Genomic DNA, 23,864 nt, shown 5'->3' on the forward strand with positions numbered 1-23,864 from the left:
AAGTCTAGGTACCAAGACTTGTACTCAGCATCCTGGAGTGTGTCAAATACTAGCATAGTGTCTGTTTACATGTGTGTGAAAATCTGGGTGAAGAGCTGGAGTTTCTCATCTCAGGCCCCTTACAGTGTTTGTCCTGAGTCTGAATGAGAACCCGCCACCCCCCAACCCACCCCCATCCCCGAGCAGGCGCTACAGCTGAGCTCCCACCTAGCCCCAAGCCCCTGCTCTTCCAGCTGCCATCAGGCCAAAGAGCAATGAAGGGCACTGCTCAGAGGGGCCTGAGGGTAATGAGGGCCTGAGGGCTGCACAGGGATGGGGGTGATACCGGAGAAGACACAGTTCTCACCGCGGCCAGGTTCAAGTCCAGCACTTGCTTAAACATAACTTTGCACCTGGTCCTTTCCTCATTCTTTCCACCTGCCTTTTGTGCGTGACATGAATGCTCTCAGAAGTCCACCCACCATGGCCCTGGGAGGAGGGGGGAGGCAGAGAGTTATTGGGGAGTAGCCTGGAGAGCTAACCCTTCACAATCTCCCCAAGGTCACGGTATGGCTATGGGTACTCAGCATGTAGAAATCCCAGGGAGGACTGCTCCAGGCTTGTCCCCAACTCCAACCCTCAGGTTCAGTTCTTTGGCACTGAAAAGAACAGAAAGAATTCACTTCTGGGCTCCTGCCTGGCCTCTCCCCACCCAGGCTTGGACTCTGGACCAGCCCCAGAGAGGGCAAGGTTTCAGAGACTGCAGGGCTCTGTGGCCCTGGGAATCACAAAGCAGAAGGGAGAGCCCCTCCCCACTCCCAGCACTTAAGCCTCTCACACCAGTTCTCAGTTTCTAGGACTTCAGCCCCTGCGGTGCCTGGGCCATGACCCCACTAGGAGGAGGAGCAGATCATGGTGTTTCAGGTCCCAAGAAAGGCTGTGTGACCTTAGCCAAGTCATCTGGCTTCTCTGAGCCTGTCTCCTTCCCACTCCTGAAAAACAGACTGACAGTCTGGATTCTGCAGGATGACCATGAGGTTGAAATAAGAAAGTAGCGGTGACAGGACCTGGCAGAGTGGTGGGCACACAGTAACGGCTTCCTTTCCCTGGTGAAATACTGGTTCAGCTGGTCAGCCAATAAAGGCAGCTTCCAGTGGCAACAGAGGAGATGCCCACATGCTGAGGCTGCTTCCTGAGTCCAAGGAAGGGGCCAGCCCAGCTCTGGGGGCCAGGTTAGAAGTAGACTTGAGCAGAGGAGAGCAGGGGGAAGGCCAGAGGGGGTGGGGCCCTTGCTGATCTGTTGCTGGGGAAGCAGGCTTTATGCTCCCTGCCCTGCAGAAATCCCAGCCCCAGAGGAGCTGAGGGGCTGTGGGTTGAGGACGCCAGCTTCCCCCTGGTGGGGTGCTCCAGCCCGAGGGACTGTAGAGGGGGAGGTTGGGCTGGGGGGCTGGGCAGGAGGGTGCTCAGCTTGGAGGAAGACCTCAGCAGGCCGGAGCCAGTGGGCGAGGCAGATTGGACAGGGCTAGGGGACGGCTGGGCAGAGGATGCAGTGACAGGGGCGGGACCAAGGGACAGTGAGGGCAGAGGGGACAAGAGGAGGCCAAGGGAACCATGAGGCTGTGGATCTGGAGAGAGCTGCAGAGCCATCGGAGAGGAGACCGGGGTCTGGAACGGGCCTGGCTGTTCCTGGCAGCCATGTTGTCCGGGGCACACGGGGCCTGGGGGCCACTCAGCCTGGCCCCAGCAGCCAGGGGACACCGGAGCCAAGCAGGAGGCACAGTCCATGGGGCATAGGCGCTCATGCATGTGCAGGGTCCGACTCCACCACGCCAGCTCAGCCTGAAGGGCCTGGATCTCCTTCCGCAGGGTGTGGTTGTGTTTCTCCAGTGACTCATGCTGCTGGGGGGAGAAGCAGATGGGTGGGGAGCGTTATGTCAGCCAGAATCAGGGGCCCAGCAAGAGCCCTATTGCCCAATCCCCCCAGGGTCCTCGATTTAGGAGGAAGGATACCACCGCCGTCTGAATGCCCTTTGGCTACTCTCTGGCCAGGCTTCCGTAACACCAGCAAGTCCCCCCAACTCACCCTCCTGCTAGGGCTCAGATCTGCCTGCTCTCCATCCCTGCTGCCAGGTCCCTGAGCTAGTCAGCCTGGGATCTCCACTCACCTGGGAGCTCCACCAGCCTCCTAACTGGTGCGCCCCCCAAACCACCCAGATCTCTTGGCCCAGAGGAGACATTCAGTGATTGCGTCGTTAATCGAACATTAAAGCTCTTTAAAGTCTCTAATGACTCCCTGTGCATGGCGGCCCCAGTTCACACCTCCAGTTTTATCTCTCCGACTTCTCTTGATGCCCCTACTTCCTGTTCCCCATATGGACGCTGCTTCCTTGCCACACTTCCGTTCTCCCCTGCCTGGACACTTCCAGCACCCCCATCCTCGGGCTAATCCTGACACTGCCTTCTTGTGACAACTTAGATGTCCTCTGTCCTGGACACCTCTACGGCTTAGTGCCACTGCCAGACCTCCCCAGTGCCCAGAACTTTCCCACTGAGGCACCATGGCCGGAGTCCAGGGTCATGTTTTACATGACACAGCACAGGTGTGTTCTGTTCCGCATTTAGGTTCTGTTCTGCTGAACCCTGGGTTCTGTCCCAGTGGGACAGCAGTTCTAAACAACCATTTGTGATGACAGCAATGGTGGAAAACGCAGAAGGAACTTTATTTCCACAGCTCATCAGGCTCAGTGACTTCCTTTGGCTCCCTCCCCCACCTACCCCCCTTTATGGACACTTTTTAAAAGAAGAAGCTGCAAGGGTGTTTCGCATTAAAATGTTGCTTAAGCCATGGACTCAAAGTTCTAACAGGCCCCAAAGCCACCCGCAGCCCCACTCCCAAGCTGGTTTCTGCCGTGGAATGTGGAGACATTTTAAAAACATGTCATTAGGTCACCCTTCACCTAAATTCTCCAAAGGCTTCAATTCACCTCCAGAAATTGAGTCACTCGCTCCTCACTCATTCGTTCACTCGTTCATTCGCCACCTTCAGGCTGCTCAAATGTCACCTCCTCCGGGACGGCTTCCCTGGTTAGGTTTCTATCACCCCACGTGCCGCAGTCCCTTCCCTCTTCCCTGCTTTACTTTTTACCAAAGCACGTATCACCATCTGATATCCCAAATACCTCATAGGTCATTTATTTGTCTGGCCCCCCCCATGAAAATACGAGCCCTGGGGAGGGTGAGCTGGGCTTTTGTCTGCTGTCGTCACAGCTGTATCTCCAATGCTTAGAATTGTGCTTGTCACACAGGAGATACTCAATAGGCATTTCTGGAAGGAAGGAATAAACGAACGCATGAAGTCTCTACCGCTGCCAGGCAGGCGCCATCCCGGGCATCAGTCCTCATTCTCATGCATTCTACAGGGTGCTACTCTCTTATGGCCACGCCAGCCCTATTTCACTTGCCTGAAATGCCTTTTCTTACCTTCATCCATTTGGAAAACTCCTATTCATCCCTGAAAAACAGTTCAGGCTTCATCTCTATACCACCTTGACCCAACAACCCGTGTGTTGCTCCCACCTATGTGTTCCCAAAGCACTTTACCCTGACTCTATCATTCGCTCCACAGGGAATTATTGAGTCCCTTCTATTTGTCAGGCACTGGTCCAGGTGATGGGGAAACAGCAGGGAACAGAATAGGTCCCTGCCCTCAGAGTGCTTACAGTCTGGTGGGGAAGACAAGCAGTGATCACATCTAAATATGTGATAGAAAGTCAGTACTAACCAGAAAAATAAAGCCGAGTAATGGGAGAGGTCTCTTTAGATCAGATGTTTAGAAAGACCACCTCCTTCTGAGGACGTGACATTTGAACCAACAACCAGAAAGAAGTGAGGATCTAGCTAGGCTGCTGTCTGAAGGTAGACGGAGCAGCCAGGGGGAGCCCCTGAGGCTGGATGTGCTTGGCCAGTGAAGGAACGGAGAGAACAGGGTGTAGGATGTTAGGAGAGGGCAGTGGACAGGTGGGGGCGGGGTTACAGAGAGTGTAGGGCCTTTGGGTGTGGAGGGCTCTGAATGTTACTCATTGCTGTAAGGACTAACGTGTATGCAGCCCTCCCAAAGGCCAGGTCCTGAACCCAGCCTAATCGAGCCTCTGGGATGGAACTGGTGGTGTCCTTTCTCTCCGCATAGAGGTAGAAGGGAAGCTCCAAGGTCAGGTTACCATCCAAGGTCAGGTTACCATCCAAGGTGAAGAGGCAAGTGTGAGTGGAGTCCTCCCCCTTCCCACCGGGCTCCTTTGCCTTCTTTAGTCTCCACAAGGGTCCTGCCAGTGGGCAGGGATTATTGTCCCCGTTTTCAGATGAGGACAGTGAAGCTCAGTGAAGGAAGCGACTTGCAGCTAATGAGTGTCCCAGCTGGGACTCTAAAGCCAGCCCATCTTAACCCTGAACCGGTTTCTCACAGCGTGGTCTTGGCCAAACCCATCAGAACCCGTCCATCAGAGTGTAGCACCTCCTGAGGTGGGTCCTGGGTGGGGAGGGGCCAGGAGCTGCATTGTAACCAGTGCCTCAGCTGGTCACTGAGCCAGGTTTTCCCTGTTTGCCTCCCTCCTTGTCTCCTCCCCCTAAATTGGAGGTGCCTTGAGGGTAGGCCCGGGCTGAGGATGCACTGTCATATCCCTGGAGCCCAACGTGTGTCTGGCACACGGTTTCCACTCAACACCCAGGAATTTCCAAATCTCAGTTGCAAAGCCCTTCCCTCCTCCCAAACTCAGGCCCCCTGGCACATACAGCAGTGCAGGGGGAACTGCTCATGGGTGGGACAGAGAAGAGGTGGCCGGGCCAGGTAAGTGACATCAGGAATGGGAAGGGAGGCATCGCCCACCTGGTGCAGGTCATCCGCCTTGTTCGTGTGCTTCTGTCGGCTCCTCTGGGCGGCCGCACGGTTATTCTGTTTCTTCTTCAGCTGCCTCTGATGTTCCTCAGGGTCCTGTAGGGAGGCAGGCCAAAAGCTCAGGGGTCCTGGCAGGGGCTGGCTAGCTGTAAAGCCATGCCCTTCTTGAATCAAGTCCCCGAGGGTCCCCCTCCTCCTCGAAGCCCTCTCTGGCTCCCTCGGTGTCCACACACCCCATCGCAGACACAGCACTCCTCGGTGGATTGCCAGCCTCACCCACGTGTCCTGCTCACAGCTCACGATGGGGCAGCACAAGCGAGGATTCAAACCCAGACAGGACCAACTTCACACCCACCGTCTCCTTATCAGCCGTGCTACTCTGAGCAGATCACTCACTTCTCTGTGCCCAGCTACCTGATCCATACAGTGGAGGCACCAGCGCCTTCCTCGCAGGACATAAAGCAGGCAGGGGTTAATAAAAGCCAGCCGCTCTTGTTCTGATCGCTATTACTTCCACGGTCAAGGTGTTGATTTCTCTAGCCATGAGCTCTGTCTGTAAGGGCAGGGCGGGGGTTCTGATTTCACTCCATATTCCCATGCCTAGCTCAGGCCCAAAGCTGATATTCACTTACGCAACGCAACAAATATTTCTTGTGCACCTACTATGTGCCACACACTGAGCTATGGGGACACAGCAGCAAAGAAAAGAGGCAAAACTTCCCGCCCTCAAGTTGCTCGCATTCTAGGGGGACAGCAGCCTAGAATGGGTGAATCGAGTCCCTTCTGATAGAAGAGTGGACTCAAAGGTTGACAGCTGTGACCCTCCCCCTACACTGGGGTTCATGAAACTTAGATGAAATGTTTAACCCAAATGCCCAGGGCTCTGGAAGGTCAGACAAGAGGGAACATTGGAGACCCCACAGCCCAACTCGCCCTCCCACAGGTCACTCTGGGAGGTGTGTTCTGAGTGTAGGGACCTCAGGCAAGACCCTGGCCTCCCTGGTGGACGATTCTGTGCTCCTAGGTTCATGGCCATAGCAGGCCCCTTCTTGGTGATGTGGGGACTGAGAGACTGGAGCCTGGGGGAAAGACCTGCAGAGAGAGAAGTGGGTGGGCCTCTGGTACCTGGGTCCTGGGAGAGAGGCAAGGTTCCAAGGGAACCATGGCTAGAGAACTTGGGGAGGAAAGAGAAGCCTCCTCTAATGGCAGTGAGCAAACAGGTAGGTTAGGAGAGAGTAGTATTCAGAGGCTAAGTTCTAAACTGGAGGCTGGATCTGCAATGTGAGAGCAGGAAAGCCCTCGATCCAATCCCCTGGAGAAACTGAGGCCCAGAGAGAGGGTGTGTGAGCCCTCGGCCACACAGCCCATGTGAACAGAGCTGGCACCGGGCACCCTGGGGCATATTCCCCTTCTCATCCCCTGAACCTGGCCCCTGTACTCACCATCCTGATCAGCGGCCCATCAGCCCCACAGAGGTGCATGGTGGGGCAGGAGAACAGAGGCTCACACCCGGTTCAGGGCGTCCCTCCTCCGCTGTGACCTCCCAGTACCCTCTGGGAACCCCAGGAAGTGGCAGCTCTTTAAATTCCCCGTGACCACTCCACCCCCAGCAAGCCAAGTTTCAGTTTCTCCTAAAGCCACCGGCTGCTCAGAATCCCAGGCTTGGGTTGGCTCATGTGGCTGGAATTTCCTAACACGAACTGGCCTTCCGGTTGGGCCCCTTCTCTGGAAGGAGGACGGTGGAGGGTGGCGAGAGGAGGAGCCCGGATGCCAGGTGTGGGGAGGGGTGTTCTGGGAGAGGGAGGGCAGGCTGCCATGGACAGAGCCAAGAGGAAGCCAGTGGGGGACCGAGGGCTCACATGGGATACGGGAGAACCCCTGGTCTCTACAGTTGCAGGAGCCCAGGTTCACAGTCCACCTCTGGTTTGCTGGAGCTGTACAGCTTTGAGAAGGCGATTTACCCTCTCTGAGCGTTAGCTTCCTCATTTGTAAAGGGAGATGATACAGACATCCACTCACAGGCTTGATGTTGGAACTAAGCAAGATAATACAACCGCCCCCAAACCCTGTGAGACTAAAGTTGAGGCATGTCTGCAAAAATAAGCAACGGCCCTTAAATAGGAGAACAGATGGCTAATGACTGTGTTTTCATACAACAGACCACGCAGCAGTAGAGAGAGTGATGTCTAGCAATTAAGAGCACAGCTTCCAAGCTATGTGACTCGGGTACATAATTTCACCTTTCTGTGCCTCTGTTTCTAAATCTGTAAAGTGGGGATAAAAATAATTTTGTCGTGAAGGTTAAATGAGTTAAGGCAGGTAAGGCACCTAAAAGCATGCCTGGTGTAGAATGAGGGCTCAACAAATATTCACAATTATGATACGGTGGAAGATTCAAAGCTGCACTGATCATCACGCCTAAAAGTTCGTAACATCCAATTGTATGAAAATGACAAGTGGCAACAAGAGCTGAACAAAAATAATTTCTGTAGTGTTGAATAATATGGATATGTAATTATGTGAGAAAAGTATAAAACTATGCGTGAGAATGAGAACCACAACATTCAGGGGGTGGTAGCCTGGCGGGGGTGGAGGTAGAGATGGACTGAAGGGGACACACAGGGATTTCGGTTGTGTCAGGGATGTTTTGTTGCTTCAACTGTGGGAACACAATTGTCTGTGATAATATTATTAACTATACTTTGGGGTATACCTGAATGTTTCATAATAAAAACTTCTATTAAAGACCTAAAAAAACCTGAAGCCCCAAGCAAACCTGTATGGTTGTTGTGTCTCTAAGAGAGGCCATGCTTGGAAGGGACAACAGTTCAGGGGATGGTGGAGCCATTAATCCCTCTCCAAGAACAACACAGCAACTGATGTACAGTGAAGAGTCCTGTGCCCTGCTGACTAGAGCATCTGGGGGTTGTGCCTGAGTCCTGAGGACTCAAGGCTGATGGTGTGGGCTCACCGGAATGGCAAATACTGTGGATTCGATCTTCTGATAGGAAATGGTGTCCTGGAGTACTGTGTTTAGGAGTTCACAGCTGCCTCTGAACTTACTAGAAAAGAACACTGCAATTGATCAGCAATGTCTGCCATCCCATGATTGATTAGTGATGTCTGTCATGAGCAGGGCATTAACTGTAATAGTCTCTTGCTATGCTATGAAGTGGGTATGAAACCAGTTTGGGCTTTAGAGTCAGACTTGACTCTGATACCTGGCACTCTACTCACCAGGTCTATCACCTGGAGCCTCAGTGTTCTTGTATGCATGCTGTGGATGACCAAGAAATTATACCTACTTATAAAGTTGATTTGAAGACTGAAAAGAATGAGATGAGAAGAGAGCTCTTTGCATATTGGCTAGGATCCATTCCCACTCCTGAGATTTATGGGTACACAGGATTAATTATGCAGCCTCATAATTTAAAACACCTGGGTGGGTGGGGCTGGGCATGACAGCTGGGCCTGGCCCTCCTTGCTTGTGAAGGGCATGGGAGAGGAGCCTCTCTGAGTTATTTTTGTTTCCCAGAAACCAGGAGGGCTGAGGCATCTTGCCTGAGGAGGGCACCTGAGGGGCTCATTAAGCCATGAGCTCCTCAGGGAAGGATCCAGAGAGCCTTGCATGATGTAACCAAGAAAAAACATCTGGAGGCAGATGGGGTGGGGGGAGGCTAGGGCCCAAGTATCCCCACTCTAAGCCCCCAGCCCCAGACCTGGACCACCAGTCTTCCCCTCTCAAGACCCTGGCTTCAGGTGTAGAGGAGACAGTCAGCAAGTATGCCTGTGGCCCCTCTCAGAGGCCCACAGACCTGAAGGAAGATGGAAGAAGGCAGCGTTTATGGCTTGATCTCCCTGAGGAGTGGCAGGGAGGGAGGGACACAGAGTGGGTAATGTTTAACCATGAATGGCCATGGAAAGCTGGCAGAGCAGGCTTCAGGGCCAACCAGTCCAAACTCTCACTTAGAAGGTGAGGAGCTAATGCCCAGAGAGGCAAGGTCACCTGGCGGAAGGGGGCAGAGCTGGTGGGAGGACGCTCTTCTCTCCTCCAAACCCTCAGTCTTTCTCCACACCCAGCATGGAAGGGCCTGGTCCTTTAGTCCCAAACCTGCTGCCCCCTGTGGGTGGAGGCTCAGAGGCCTCCCCAAACCAGAGCTGCAGAGTGAGCTCCTGGGCAGCCGGATCGTTGCCCATCTTACTCTCTGAAGCATCCCCAGTGCCTCAGACACTGCCACCACATAATAGGCGCTCCATTAATGAATACGTAAGTGAAATCCAGCAGGCAGCTTGCCATCCGGGAACCCCAAAAGCTTCCTGGATGAGTAAAAAACTTCTGCTTTACTCATTCCCACAGGAACTTTCCTAGGTTCCTGAGGGACTCTCCCTAACCATCCTCCTCATTTTACCAGTGAGGAAACTGAGGCACCGGGAGGTGACAGTCACACAGCTGGTTTGGGAGAGGCCAGGATGCATTGATACCCTGTCCCAATTCCTTCCCACGCCTCCTGGGCTTGGAGAGATGCCTGCGGTCTTCAGCTGCCCGGGGATGAGGACCCCCCTCTCCAGGTCCCCCACCATGAGCACCCCTCATTTGCCTCCTCAGGGCAACTCGAGGGAGCTTCGGATGATGGAGAGCAGAGAAAGAGGCCAGGCGACTGCTGGTGGGGCTGAGGCTGGCTGTCGACTTCCTGCCCACAACCATGGATGGGCCTGTGTGGAAGCTAAGCCTCAGCTGAGAGGGGTTCACAACCAGATGGGGTGTAGGACACATGCCCAGCACATTGACTTGCAGGGCAGGGCAGGAGGGTGACAGCCTGCCTCTATGAGGGCATCTGGGGCGGCCAGGGGGCACTTCCTGTTGGGGAGATCAGAAAAGGCTTTGCAGAGAAAGAGCTCTTTGGGAAAGACATTGAAGAATGGGGGGAGGGGCTTGATCCCAGGGCCTGGAACTTGATCTTGAGCAAGTCATTTAACCTCTTTATGCCTCACTGTAATAATATAAGTATTTAATGAAGTAATATATGTAAAGGGCTTAGAACTGTGCTTGGCACACAGTAAGTCCCATAATCATCTGTTCAATGCACTTAATAATGACTTAATAAATGCACTTAATAAATGCACTTAATAAACGACTGATGAATTTTTTGCTCACATACAGCAGGCTTGTATTTTATTATTATTATTCTAAGAAAAAACGGCAGAATGCAAGAACAGGGATGAGTTTTTTTCCTAATGAAATACATTTGATGAAAAGAGGGTTAATGATTGTGTCCATATGTAAGAAGCAGCACTTAATATTTGATGAAATCTGCTAAAAATTTCTCATGCTTACAAAGGAGTCTCAATAAGAGATGGGAAATTAGTTATCTCTGGATCCTTAGCTTCCTAAATGATCTAATTAAGCTTAAGTTACTGACAAGTCTCGAGTATAACAGCTTCAGGTGGGCTAGATCATGATGCCCAAGCAATGTCATCAGCAGTCATTGTCTCACCCTATCTGCTCTCCCCCGGCTGGATACATCCTCAGGCAGGTCTGGCTCAAGGTGGTAAGCTGGCCACCTGAAACACCAGCTTAGCTGCCCCAGGAGGGCGCATCCCTCCATTCCCTGCCACTTTCCCAATACTTCCAACAAAGGTCCCAGACCTGGCTCTGCTTGGTCCGGCTTTAGTCCTGTGGCTATTCCTGACATCAGTCACTGTGGCCAGGAGATAAGGTGAAAGGGACTGGGGGTGAGGGAGGGGAAACTTCCAGAGGGTACTGGGGTGCTGTTGGCAGGAGAAGGGGGAACGAATGCTGGGCTGACACCACCACCTTGGTTCAGATTCAGATATGAGGAAGCTGCCGCTCAGCGGTACATCCCTTGGCCAGGTCACATCCCCAGGTGGGATGGACTCAATCCCCACTTGTCTCTGACACCAAGCCCAGCCCTCTCTCTTTTTATTGTTTCACAGGGACCCATAAGTGGGAAAGGAAAGGCTTGCTAAGGGGATGACTCCAGATGAACTGAATGCTGGGCAAGGACTGGGGCAGTGACATCGTGGGGACAACCCAGGGCATAGGGAGGAAAGGATTGACCTTCACTTCAGCACAGCACCTTGACCTTGGGGGCTCTCATTAAAGCTGGAATCTGCCAATAGCTGGGCCTCCCAGGAACTGGGTGACTTCACAGGGGCTCTATGACGCCATCACCGCCCAGTCCTAGGTGGGAGCTGGCGCACGTTCCCACCCCCCAGTCCTGCTGGGCCCCCTGCTGCCTCCAAAGCCTTGTGCTTCTGATTCTCTGCTACTCCTTGAACGTACACATCTTTCTGGGAAGCCGACTTAAACTTCTGGAAGAGGGCAGGGACTATAAATTATAAACAACTGAGCACTGAAGAGTCAGCGAGCCTCCCAGGGTTTCGTGGGATGTGACAGCAGTGACCACAGCACGTGGATTTTCCCCCGTGGTCCAAGTCCCAAACAGGCTTGAGTTCAAATCCCTGCTCTGCCTCTTTTAACCATGTGATCTTGGACAGGGCCCTTGGTTTCTCTGGGCCTCAGTTTCCTTGTCTGTATAATAGGCTGTCATGATAACTGAAACCAGGCATGGAAAGCAGTCACCAGGGAGCTCCTTCTTGTCCCAGTGTCCCTGGCTGTACCTCCCTTGTGATGTCACATTCCCACTGTCCACTTTGGATGGTGGAGAAGTCCATGCCGGGCACCCTGCTGAGATCCTGGACACTGGAGAGAAAGGACAATCACCCCGGCGCTGGAAGGAGCCTTTCCACTCCTCAAACAGCTCTCTCCCTTCTTAGCTTCTGTGTCGGTTCCCACAAGAGCACTGAGAAACAGGAAGGCCTCACTCAGAGGCCAGTTTGGGGAAGTGGCCAGCCAGGGTCACGAGCAAGAGCCTGGAGGGCTGGGGTGGGATGGGGGATAAAGCCCAACCCTGTGTGGCCAGTGACTCACAAGCACAGACAAGAGAGGGCTTGCCTTGGCCGACCCAGCCCGGGACTTGTACCAAGGGTGCTGAGAGCTCTGGCAAGGTGGACTGGCCGTCGGTCATGGTCAGAAGATTCTAGAGATTGTCGTCCACTCTCCTCGCTTTATAGCTGGGGAAACAGGCTCAGTGAGAGGAAGGTACTTGGCCCCGGGCGGGGAGGAGGCAGAGCCAGGCAGACGGGGTTCTGTTGCAGCTCCGGTGCGCTCTTCCCATCTTACTCCTCGCCGAGCCAGCTAACGTCTCCCAGCTCTGGAGTGGAAATAACAGGGCACCCTCAGAAGGGTGGGGAGCATTCGCACCTGTGGCAGAAACCTGCCGTGGGTCAGAGGGGGCAGGACTGCTGAACTTCACTGAAGCACCATTGAGGATGGGGTCTCCCACGGGTCCTGGGCCAGGGTTCCTGAAGCCGGGAGGGGGCCCCAGCCAGAAGGCGGCTAGGAAGTTGTCCCAGGAGAACTGGGTTCACCTGCAGTCAGGTGCTACCAAGTGCAAGGCCTCAGGCAGCCTTGTGCCCTCTCTGGGGCTCAATTTCCTCTATGGAAAATGAAGGAATGTGACAACTGACCTCGGAAGGCCCCTTTTCTGCCGCTGGAGGTTGGGATTAGCCTGAGGCCTCTTGGGAGGTGGACACCTCCAAGGCTGAGGGGTGTTGTGCCATTTGAAAGAACAGAGTGGGCATTTTACCGAACCAGGGGCTGACCACTGAACTGAGGGTGGACGTGTGGGCACAGGAGACCTGGCACTTCCCTGCCTTCCACTCCAGGCCCCAGCTCCCACTCTGGACATGTGCAGGAGGGCTGCCTATGAGATGCCCTCCTCGGTTTGGGCCTGGTCTAGGAGTTACCCTCTGTGGGATTTCACAGGAGACAGTGGGGGCCAGGCCTGAGAAGCCTGGAACAAGGCTGATGAGGTTCTGCTGCTTTCTGGTTGGGTGAGTAGCTAGAAAGCAGTTAATGAACCCTCTGCTCCATTCCTTTTACTTAGTGGATATTTATTGAGCATCTACTATGTGGCGGGCCTTGTTCTAGGTGCTGCGAGACAGCTTTAAAAAAAAAAAAGATCCAACTCTCTGCCCTCATGGTGCTTCCATTCTAGAGGGGACGGAGGGGTGGGGGAGAATAAATGTAATAAATTAAGGGAATTATATAGGCTGGTAGAAGACCTTAACTGTCATGGGGGAATATAGAGCAAAATAAAGGATTTGGGGAATGTGGGTAGGGGATTGAGCAGTTTCAGACTTAAATAGGGCGGTCAGGCTGGGTCTTATTGTGATATTTGAACAAAAAAATTTTTTGAGACATTGGACATTTGAGCAAAAAATTGAAAAGAGGGAGGTGACAGGGAGGTATGGGTTAAGGGTGCTGGCCCCTAATGCACTGGCCAGCTGGAGAATTGGTAAGCAGGGGAGGAACAGGTGATGGGGGCACAGAGCCATGGGGACCACTCATGCAGGGCCTGGTAGGTCACTGAAGCCCTTGGGCTCTAACACGTAAAGATACGGGGAGTACCCAGCAGACAGTGGAGGGCTTTTTTTTTTTTTTTTAAATATTTATTTATTTAGGCTGCACCCAGTCTTAGTTGCGGCATGTAGACTCAGTTGCAGCACGCAGACTCTTAGTTGCGGCGTGCGTGTGGCATCTAGTTCTCCGACCAGGGATCGAACCCAGGCCCTCTGCATTGCAAGCGTGGAGTCTTACCCACTGGACCACCAGGGAAGTCTCCAGTGGAGGGCTTTGGGCAGAGGCCAGACATGATGTGACCAGAGGTTAAAAGGTCCCTCTGCCTTGGGGAGGAGGAACAGGGAAACGGGTGGAGAGGCTACGGCAGCAATCTGGGTGAGTGGAGCCCCTGGCTCACCTGTCGAGTGGAGGTAAGTGTGGTACCTGCCTCTCAGGTTGCTGAGTGAAGGCACAGCAACTACTCCCTCCCCCCAGCCCCATTCACCAGGCCAGGCCCTGCAAAGACACGAAGCTGCTGGCACAGCCTTACTCTTGGGGATGCCAAGGCACAGGTCAGGTGGACGTGGACGTGATTGCTGGAATAGCTCAGATTGTCATATCCTTAATCACTCCTAAGGTTCTGGAAAGGCCTGAGGATGTCACGTGCCCTGAGGAGGATGACAGGGGTATAACAGCTCATTGCGTTATCTGGGAGTTGAAGAGGATACCTCCTCTGTCTCCCACAAGAGGCAGCTGGGCTGAGACCTAGAATGAGGATGCTCCAACACTCTGACTTGCCATCTGAGGCGTTCTGCTGTGGCCTGCACGTTGTACACATGCACTGGGGACAGGATGGCCCTTGGATACTTAAGGCTTATAGAGAGATAAGGGGTGGGAGTGCAGGAGCAGGCCAGGGTAGAACTGTCGTCTGTAGGCAGTTGCTGGTTCAGTGATTAGGATGTACATTCAAGCCTCCAGTTGTTTACTCATTAGTAGGACGAAAGCTGCACTTGGGTATGCTGCCATCAAGTGCTGGTTGGTGACTCTGTCATATGCATGTGGTCCCCAAAATAAAACTTGCATCACAGATGTGTTTCAACAGAGAGAAAAACAGGATTCCTCTTATCAAAACTGTAACTTGATTTTAAACCACCTCACATGAACATTACAGTTTAAAAGAATCAAATAGGAAATTCATCTAGAGCAAGTTTAAATATTTATATATACAAATAAATAAATAAAATACTTAGATATACTTCTTGCTAATGCTTAATGATCAACAATTATACTTAAGCAGCATCTTTTCCCCCGGCTTTTTGTTGTTCTTGTTGTTTCTGAGTAAAAAATAAGGTTTCTTTTATGATTATAAAGGTGATACATGGACTGTCTGGATCAAAAAGGCTACACCTCTTAAAATTAAAACCATAAAGCCAAATTTTCCTCCCCAGACATTGGGTAAATTTGCCCTTTTAAAAGGCATCTAGAACTCTACCCTCAAGTTATAATCCACTTACTTAGCCCCAAGAAACTCTCCTTTCAAGCGCCTGTTTCACAGCTGTTAGGATTTGGGTATTTTAATCTCATGATTATTTCCTGTGAATATATATATATATTCACAGTTATATATAACTACAGCTCTAGAGATCTTCTTTCCCAGTTTTCTTCCAAAGGTATTCCCCAAAGATTTTATTTCCTCAGGAGCACCCTTTCCACCTTTCCATGAGGCAAATGAAAATACTGTCATGAGGCCCCTACATCAGTCCTTAAAAGCCCCTCCACCTTCACTCCCCTACCCTTGACTTCTAGCTCCTGGCAATCATTATTCAAAAGTTCAATACAGTTACCCCCTGGTCTCCTAATGTTTCACCAAGCTATGAGGTTGTTTTTCAAATTGGTGTCCACTGCAATCCTACTCTAACCCCTGGGAAGCTACACTAACAGCTTGGACAGGACAGGGCTTTAAAGCCTGACATTTAAGGATTTCAATGCCAGTAGTAATAGTGAAGTAAAACAATCCAGAAGTGCTTATGGTAACAATTTTAAGTTTCCCTCAAAACTGCTCCAGAGTCAACAGCTGAACTGCAGCAATTTTAAAACTTCTGGGACTGTGACTCAGTGTGTACATATATCCATATAAGTATCTGAAACAAATGTTTCAACAAACACCACTTACCTGCTCTTCAAGGGGGCACCGGCAGCAATGTTTTCTGCTCTGTTCATTCTACTTAATTTTTGCTAATGCTACTAGGTTGAGCTATATGAAACTGATATCTTTGTTCTCAAAATGGTCAAATATGGGCAATTTCATACATTTCAACTTGTGACACTAAAATAATTTCACAATATACTTAATGGGCTGTATCCCATAGTGTGAGAAAACATTGTTTAGGGGGTTATTGTTATTTTAAATGTTAAAATGGGTTTGAAATTCGGGTTCGTTTTTCACTTCATGTGGCATGGGCAGCTTCCCACGCAGGTACTTCACCTTTCTCAAAGGCTTCATGGAACCCACCACACAGGGCTACCCCGGCTTAGGTAACTGATCCCTGGTGAAGGCACTTAGATTTTTTCCAATTTCTTGCTGTTCCAAACCATGCCAAAGTGAACTTCCTTGTCATAAAGGTCCACGTGCTGGTGCTAGAAATTCTGTAGCATAGACTCATGGAGGCAGGATGGCAACACATTGTGATCTTAGCTGTGTCTCAAAGGCTTTGAAGAGGAGTTCCGCTCACTTTCTTCCCTTGTGTGCGCTTGGTGGAGAGCAAATGGTGCTGATGGAAGGGGCCCAGCCAGGCACCCGCTTCTGTCCAGCCCTCATCTGTCTACAACCTTCTTCTGCAAGATGGGGAGCTCCAGCTCACTCCAGACCTCTCCCTCTCTAGACAAACACCATGGAGGGACCCAGAAAAACAGTGCCCTTTCCTGTTGACCAGACCCGAGTTTAAATTGTTGCCCAAGCTCCTTAAACTCTGGGGACTCCACTATCACATCTACAAAAAGGAAATAAACCTCTCAGGGTTGCGGGGAGGATAAAGTAGAAAACGTGAATGCTTTACAAAATGACACAGAAGTTAGCCAGTATCTTCATCTGATGCCTCACTGTTCTTTCCCAAGCATTAGAAAGAGCCCACTCTGCTGCCTACTCACATTTACCCTGTGGTGGCCTAGGGGAAGGGCTCAAGAAAAGACAATAAGGCTCACCCTTCTGTGTTTACAATCTGTCTAGTCCTCGGCCTCGGCTTCCTCACTTTTTCTGGACTTGAGCGCTAAGGTTAAGAACCAAACGCTTGCAGTCATTCATTCAACCACAAATATTTACTGAGCACCTACTGTATGTCAGTCACTATGTCAATCACGCTAAGCACCATGTGAGCTTCAATTTTCTTATCGGCAAAATGAAAATTATGCTTCTCAATAAGGAAACAATGAGCATCTTGGGCGGGACAATTCTTTGTGCAAGTCTTTCCCCTGACCTCTGAACGACAGGGACTCTACCTTGTAATCGGTACAATTCAATGACGCCTCCACACATTTCCAAAGGGGCCCTAAAGGCCATTTTCACCCTGGGTGGAGAATCCCCGGGCTACCCTCTACGATTTCAGGAGCCAGGAAAAGTAGGGAAGCCCTGTAACTGGTAGATTTGGGATGATGTCGAGTCCCAAGATAAGCAGGATATGGACCATGCTTCCGGGGAACTGAGCCTCACAGTGGCCGCAGGGTGACGTCAACATCCTTGGGGCTCTTGGTTCTGGCTCCTAAGTCAGAACTCCTACTCCCTATATGCAGCCAAGATACAACCCAGGAATTTCAGGTTTCCGTTCCCAGCCGAGCCTGGGATCCTGGAAAGGAAAGAATGGCGATGCTCTAGTCACCCAAGCCCTCGGGATGCTAAGGGTTAACGCAGGTGGCCGCGCAGAATCCGCCAGCGCCGCTAGAGGGACCTTCCGTCGCAGCAAAGCCAGGCAGCTTCACAGTCACGTGGGAACGAGGGCGGGACTAAGCGCGGAGCCCACCAATAGGCTGTGCTGTCTGTGGGCGTGATAGCCAATAGGAGCAGGGAAAGGGGTCCCGGGATTACGAAGAAACGGCGGCCGGTAAGGGGCTACTGGGACATGGGGCTTCTGACCATTCTGAAGAAGATGAAGCAGAAAGAGCGGGAGCTGCGACTGCTCATGCTGTATCCTCCCCGATGCCGGAGCCGCGAGGGTAGCAGGGGGCCCCCGCCGGGTGGGCGGTGCCAGGCGCCCCCTACCGGCTGCGGGATGTGCTGCCGGCCGGCCCATACCAACTGCCCTTTGTGCGTCACGCTCGTGGGCCCTACCAAAGCTTTTGGCGGGTGGCCGGGAGGAGGCCGTACCACCGGCTCGGGGCGCGGGGGGGTCGAGAGGCTTCGTTCCTAAGGCCAAAGGTGTGGGCGTAAAGGCGCAGCGGCCGGACCAGATGTCCCAGTGTAGGGGGAGGTGGGGCCCGGAGGTGACTCGAACGTTACCACCCGTCGGTCTGGCCCGAGCGTGGGGCCGCTGTCCTCTCGGGCCCTGGGCGCCTCCTCTCCCTGTCGGAAGGTGCCCGGCCTCGGCCCCGCCCTCAAGGTCGGAATCCCGGGGGCGTGTGGGCCCCGCCCTTCACTCCTGGGAGAAGTGGGTGTGCAGTCCGCGGGTTGTTCAGCCCGTGGGTCCAACCGTGCGTCTCCTTACTGCTTCACGGCCAGTCGGTGTCCCAGCGGCTGACGGCTTGCAGGCCCGAGGGCCCCGCTGACCTTCTGAGTCCCATTAGCAGTCATCTGCACTCGTTCGCCCTCCTCTGTGCCAGGCCCGGGGGCACCCCTAGAAGAGAGAAGACACTTCTGTGCGCAGATAACTTAAAAATAAAATTTACATCATGTCTGTTTTGAAGAACTCTGAGAAAGGCACAGAGAATTCACTCATGCAGTAAACATTTATTGAGCGCCTACTGTGTGCTAGGCACTGTCCTGGGGGCTGGGGTAAAACAGCAAAACAAAAAAACCCGAACTTCACGGACATTCTAAGTAATGCTGAGGGGAGAAAGACCTTAACAAAATGAGTAAAATGCATAGCATGAACGGAGAATAATGCAGCTTAAATAAGGTGGTCAAAGAAGGCCACACTGAGAAAATAACAGTTGAATAAAGACAGGGAGGTGAGGGATGAACCATGTAGATACCTGGGGAAAATTATTTAAACAAAGGGAGCAGCAAGTGTAAGGGTCTCCAAGGAGGAACTCAGCTGGTGTGTTCAAAGGACTGTCAAGGAGGTCAGATGGAAGAGCCACCTCACGTGGGACCTTTTGGTTCTGGACTTTTCCTTGTTTTTCTTCTTTTAATTTATTTAATTTTCATTTTATATTGGAGTATAGTTGATTTACAATATTGTGTTTGTTGCAGGTGTACAGCAGAGTGACTCAGTTATACGTTTACATATGTCCATTCTTTTTCAGATTCTTTTCCCATAAAGGTTATTACAGAATACTGAGTAGTGTTCCCTGTGCCATACAGTCGGGGACTTTTCCTTAAATGAGAAGTGCAGAGAGGAGGTGAGATCTGGGACTAGTTAGGCCACTGCAGTAACACAGGTGAGACACTATGGGAGCTTGGATCACGATGGAAGCAGTGAGGTGATGGAAGTTGAGGGACGTCTTGATAGTAGGCCAGTAGGAATTGCTGCTGGATTGGACATGAGTGTGAGAAGGAGTGTAAAGTCAAGTGTGACTCCTAGGTTTCTGGCCTGAGCAATTAGAAGAATGAGGAGCCACTTGTTGAGAGGTAGAAGGGGGCGGGGAACACATTCCGGGGGGAGGATGAGAGCTCAGCTTGCGCCATGTGAGATGCCTCTGAGACATCCTAGAAACGTCATCTAGGCAGCTGGATATAGGGACCAACGTCCAGGGGAGCAGCTGGGTGGGACGTGTGAATTTGGGAGTCATCAGCATAAAGATGGTATTTGAAGCCGTGATCCTGGATGAGATCACTGAGGGAGGGAGTGTGGACAGGGAAGAGAACCTAGGCTGCTCAGATCTAGAGGTCAGGGAGATGAGGAGGAATGACCAGGTAGGCCAGGGGAGACCCAGGCAAGGGCGTGGCCCGGAGTGGGGGGCGGGGCTGGGCTCTGTGAGCGCTGCTCATTGAGCAGGGGGAAGAAGGCTGAGGACTGCCCAGCCAGCTGAGAACAACATGGCGTCTCTAAGGACTGACGTTGGCCAGAGCAGTTTCGGGGAAGCAGTGGGAGCAAAAGTCTAACGGTTTCCAGAAAGAGAAGGAGGATAGAAATTGGAGAGGGTGAGTATGGACAACAGTTCTGAGATTTGCTATAAAGGGAAGGAAATAAAGGAAAAAGTCAGGGGGAGAGGGATCAAGAGAGGGTGTTGGGGCTTCCCTGGTGGCGCAGTGGTTGAGAGTCCGCCTGCCGATGCAGGGGACACGGGTTCGTACCCCGGTCCGGGAAGATCCCACATGCCGCGCAAAAAACAAAAAAAACAGAGAGGGTGTTGTTTGCTTCTTGTCAGCTGACGGAAGCATCCAGTGGAGAAGGAAGCATGGATGCTGGAGCTGCGGCGGGTGAGGGGGGACGATCAGCCGCCAATTATCAGGGACTACGGCTGGGTCTCCGGAGAGGTCCTCCCGCCCCCTCCCAGCTGCAGGCCCCCTTAAGTGTTCGAAGGATAAGAGGAGGGTGGTTCTCTCCTGCTGCTGAACTTACCCATTTGTGCGCACGCTCAGCAGCAAAGGGTTTGGAATATTCGAAAAACAGAAAAGGCAAGGGTGGCTGCCCCCACATACTTTGTTTTGTTATTCCCTCTGCCTAGAACGCTCTTCCCCCAGTCCTTCAAAAAGCTGGCTTCTTGCAGTTTGGGCCTCAGCTCGAGACGGTCAGAGAGGCCTTCCCTGGTGCTGAGCTAAAGGAGGCTCCTCGATGGCCCTCTCCGAAAGCCTCTTCACTGCGCTGACACTCACCGGGCTCTGACAGCGCCTTCCTTCTCACTTGTGTGCCCCGTGCCACTGTCCCACCCTAGAGTGTAAGCTGCACAAGGTGGGGACTGTGGCTCCAGGCCGCCCGCAGCACCAGAGGTGTTCTGGCTCAGAGCAGGCCGCCAGTATATGTCGTGGGATGAATTAAGGAGCCTCTGGTCAGAAGATGATAAGGTGTTTCTTGACACTTTCACATGTATCGTGTGGGTCTGGCATGTATTCAACTTATTTTGATATGTGGTGGGAAATGATTTGTCCCCCAAGAGAGGGGCACTGTGACGATGTCACCAGGCTGCAGAGCATGGGGACTTCTCCTTAACCTGGTACACCCCAGTGGCCTGGACAATGCTGGCAAAACAACCATCCTCAAGAAGTTCAATGGGGAAGATATCGACACCATCTCCCCGACGCTGGGCTTCAACATCAAGACCCTGGAGCACCGAGGGTGAGCGGGGTCCCCGAGGGGGGGCCCGCCCAGAGCAGGGCAGGGAGGGCAGGCGAGGGGCCAGGCTGACCTCCAGCCACCCCCTCCCTGTCCAGATTCAAGCTGAACATCTGGGATGTGGGCGGCCAGAAGTCCCTGCGGTCCTACTGGCGGAACTACTTTGAGAGCACCGACGGCCTCATCTGGGTGGTGGACAGCGCCGACCGCCAGCGCATGCAGGACTGCCAGCGGGAGCTCCAGAACCTGTTGGTGGAGGAGGTGGGCAGGAGGCCTGGCTGAGCAGGGGAAGCGGGGCTTTCCCCCGTGTCCAGGCCCCAATACTTTGTGCGCATATGTGGATGTGTGCACGCCTTCCTCAGCAGATTCCCTGAGGGGGCCGTGAACCCAGAGGGACACCTCAGGTGGGGTCTGTTCCTTCACTGAGCCCTCACCACGTGTCCAGCACCCTTGTGGAGGCAGAGACAACCTGTACACCTGGTCTAGGGAGGCCCACGGTGCCTTGAGCAGGACACTCTGTGGATGGAGACATTAGTTTACATCCCTGCGATGTCACTGCTTCACCACCCTGAGCTTCAGTTTCTGCACCTTGAATTGGGCTTCAGGGAGGATGACTTGAGGCCAGTGTGTGAAGCTTTGGGAAGCAGTGGAACCTGGCTCAGCAGTCGGACTCTTCGCTGTGTGACCTCAGGCAAGGCACTTAACTTCTCTGAATCTCCACTGCCTCATCTCTCAGATGGGCATTATAATTATGGCGATCTTAAAATTTATTGTCTGGGCCAAAATGCTCTTCTTTAAATAAAATTTTAGATCTACAGAAAAGTTACAATGATAGTAAAAAGATACCCCATATACCTTTCACCTCGCTTCTCTTAATGTGAACATCTTACAGAACTGCCATACAAATGGCAAAACTAAGAACTTAACATTGGTAAGTTACTATTAACTGAGCTCCAGGTTTTATTTGGATTTCACCAGTTTTTCCACTAATGTCCTTTCTCTGTTCCAGGGTTTGAGCCAGGTTACTACACTTCATTTAGTTGAAAACCAGGACACTTTTGAGAGTAAAAGAGAGCTGTTAATAATTATGGAGGGACAACTGGCATAAACAGGGGTGTCGAGCAGGTCCAGTGAGACCCTGGCTGTTGAATGCTCAGCCCTGGGCTGGCATGTCATGGCCCTTTTTAAGGGCCAGATCCACCATCCACATGGAGGAACTCCCAGTCACAAACACATATATGGAAATAACTGGAATCACAGGCAGAGAGTGAGGCCTGTCAGGGTAGTGGGACAGTTAGAGGGCTACATGAACTTGGAAGAGGGAAAGGTCATTTCCAACAGACCCCATAGCCTCTGGGACAGTCGCATTCCTTGTGCATGTCAGGTCATCAGATCGGAGCAGTCTAGAACTGGGGAGCATCTTACCCATCACCCCCTCCCCATTTATGGAAGAGGAATGTGAGGCATGGAGGAGAGAAGTGCCCACTGGGCTGGTGATTGGGCTGGAACCAGGGTCTCAGCCCAGCCCAGGGCTCCCTCCACCCCATAAATGGCTGGGCACGAAGGCCGTCTCCACACTACCCACCCGGCTTGTGCCTTCGCAACTACCGCGGGACCTTGCCCTGAGCTTCCAGGTTGATCTCTGCCCCCAGGTGCTCTGGGTGATTCGTGCAGGGGCCAGGCTGCCCTCTGAGCCTCCGCCCCCTTGACCCCCTCTGTTTCTCTTCCCCAGCGCCTGGCTGGAGCGACCCTCCTCATCTTTGCCAACAAGCAGGACCTGCCCGGAGCACTGTCCTCTAATGATATCCGTGAGGTGAGTCCAGGCCTTGACACAGGCTCACGGAGGAAAAGGGGCACGCATTTCTTTGTTAATTTATTTAAAAAACATGTATTAGCCCCTCCTGTGTGGCTGGACCTATTTGGGATACTGGAGATTCAGTGATTAATAGGATATAGTTGTGCCCCACAGCCTGGGGGAAGGCAGACCTGCAAATAGATTATTCCACAGGATAACAGTAGCCAACAAGCAGTGGGTGCTTTCTATGTGCCAGGCCCTTTGCATAGGTTAACTCATTCAATTCTCAAAGCAACCTCATGAGGTAGGAACTCTTATAATCATTCTACAGAGGGTGAAGCAGGCTTAGAGAGGTTAGGTAACTCACCCAAGGTCACACAGCCAGTAAGCAGAGAAGCCAGGATTTAAACACAGGCCTGTGTAACCCCAGGTTGCATCTTAACTCCTATTTAGGGCTTGAACACCAGAATGAGAAAGAGTGGGGTTAGAATCTAGGTTCTGCCACTTACTAGCTGTGTGACCTTACACAGGTTGCTTAACCTCTCTGAGGTTTCCTCCTCAGTAAAATGGCCAACACATCCCTGGCTTATGGGGCTGTTGTAGGGCCCATAGCACAATGTCGGAAGCCCTTGTTGCCATCTTATTACTAAGGGGTAGTACTGGCGTGGCGGTGTACAGAGAGCCTGGGTGCCCTGGGGCCCTGACATCTTCACCAGGGGTCAAGGGAGGCTTCCCAAAGCAGGCCCTTGAGGGAGGCATGCATTTCCCCTGGGCCAGCAGAGGGCAGGGGCTGAGGGTGGGCAGGGCCTGTGGTTACTGGGGCCCACCATCACCTTCTACCCTCCCAGGCCCTGGAGCTGGACTCCATCCGTAGCCACCACTGGTGCATCCAGGGCTGCAGCGCTGTCACTGGGGAAAACCTGCTGCCCGGCATCGACTGGCTCCTGGATGACATCTCCAGCCGCATCTTCATGGCTGACTGAGGCGCTCCCAGCAGGCCCTCACCAGGCACCATCCGTGGGGGGATGGGAGTCAGCCAGGCCAGCTAACACCCCCTGCCCACCCTGTAACCTGCTGCTACTGCTGCTGACTGCTGCGCTGTGGCCAGCCGGTTCCCATGGCAGGAGGGCTGCCGCCCTGGCTGTCACCCTGGCTCCTGACCCGGCCTGCTTGCAGCTGCTGTACCAAGAGGAGAGGGCTGGGGCTGGGAGGGCCTGCCTCTGCTGCTACCGAGGCTGTGAGCCTTGCCATTCGCTCAGCTGTGAGAATAAATTGTTCCTCGCTCCCATTCCTGGCTGAGTCATTTGTTGATTCAACAGCTCTAGAGACTGCCTAGAACCCACAGTCCAGTGG

General features: G+C 52.7%; 2 protein-coding genes across 2 annotated transcripts; one reads left to right on the plus strand and one right to left on the minus strand.

Annotated features, from left to right (window-relative positions):
* On the minus strand, nt 1-6,440 carry BATF2 (basic leucine zipper ATF-like transcription factor 2). The gene is given in 5 exon segments (XM_082660983.1): nt 1-1,256; nt 1,259-1,298; nt 1,300-1,878; nt 4,859-4,963; nt 6,310-6,440. Coding segments are annotated over 5 exon segments (807 nt in total). The 5' UTR covers nt 6,349-6,440; the 3' UTR covers nt 1-1,212.
* A 10,894-nt stretch (nt 6,441-17,334) lies between these two features.
* Nucleotides 17,335-23,764, plus strand: ARL2 (ARF like GTPase 2). The gene is made up of 5 exons (XM_082661274.1): nt 17,335-17,469; nt 20,609-20,719; nt 20,815-20,977; nt 22,449-22,529; nt 23,360-23,764. The coding sequence occupies exons 1-5, from the start codon at nt 17,405-17,407 to the stop codon at nt 23,492-23,494; spliced, it is 555 nt and encodes a 184-aa protein (XP_082517400.1). The 5' UTR covers nt 17,335-17,404; the 3' UTR covers nt 23,495-23,764.
* The last annotated feature ends 100 nt before the right edge of the window (nt 23,765-23,864 follow it).

Source organism: Grampus griseus, assembly GCF_964374135.1.
Source record: "Grampus griseus genome assembly, chromosome: 8".
Taxonomy (NCBI): domain Eukaryota; kingdom Metazoa; phylum Chordata; class Mammalia; order Artiodactyla; family Delphinidae; genus Grampus; species Grampus griseus.

What these genes read in the sequence shown, in the direction of transcription:
- ARL2 (XM_082661274.1), top strand. Translation starts at nt 17,405, where the DNA reads ATGGGGCTTCTGACCATTCTGAAGAAGATGAAGCAGAAAGAGCGGGAG. An exon ending in GAGCTGCGACTGCTCATGCT is followed by an intron (nt 17,470 to 20,608) that starts GTATCCTCCCCG and finishes GGTACACCCCAG; the next exon opens with TGGCCTGGACAATGCTGGCA. An exon ending in AAGACCCTGGAGCACCGAGG is followed by an intron (nt 20,720 to 20,814) that starts GTGAGCGGGGTC and finishes CTCCCTGTCCAG; the next exon opens with ATTCAAGCTGAACATCTGGG.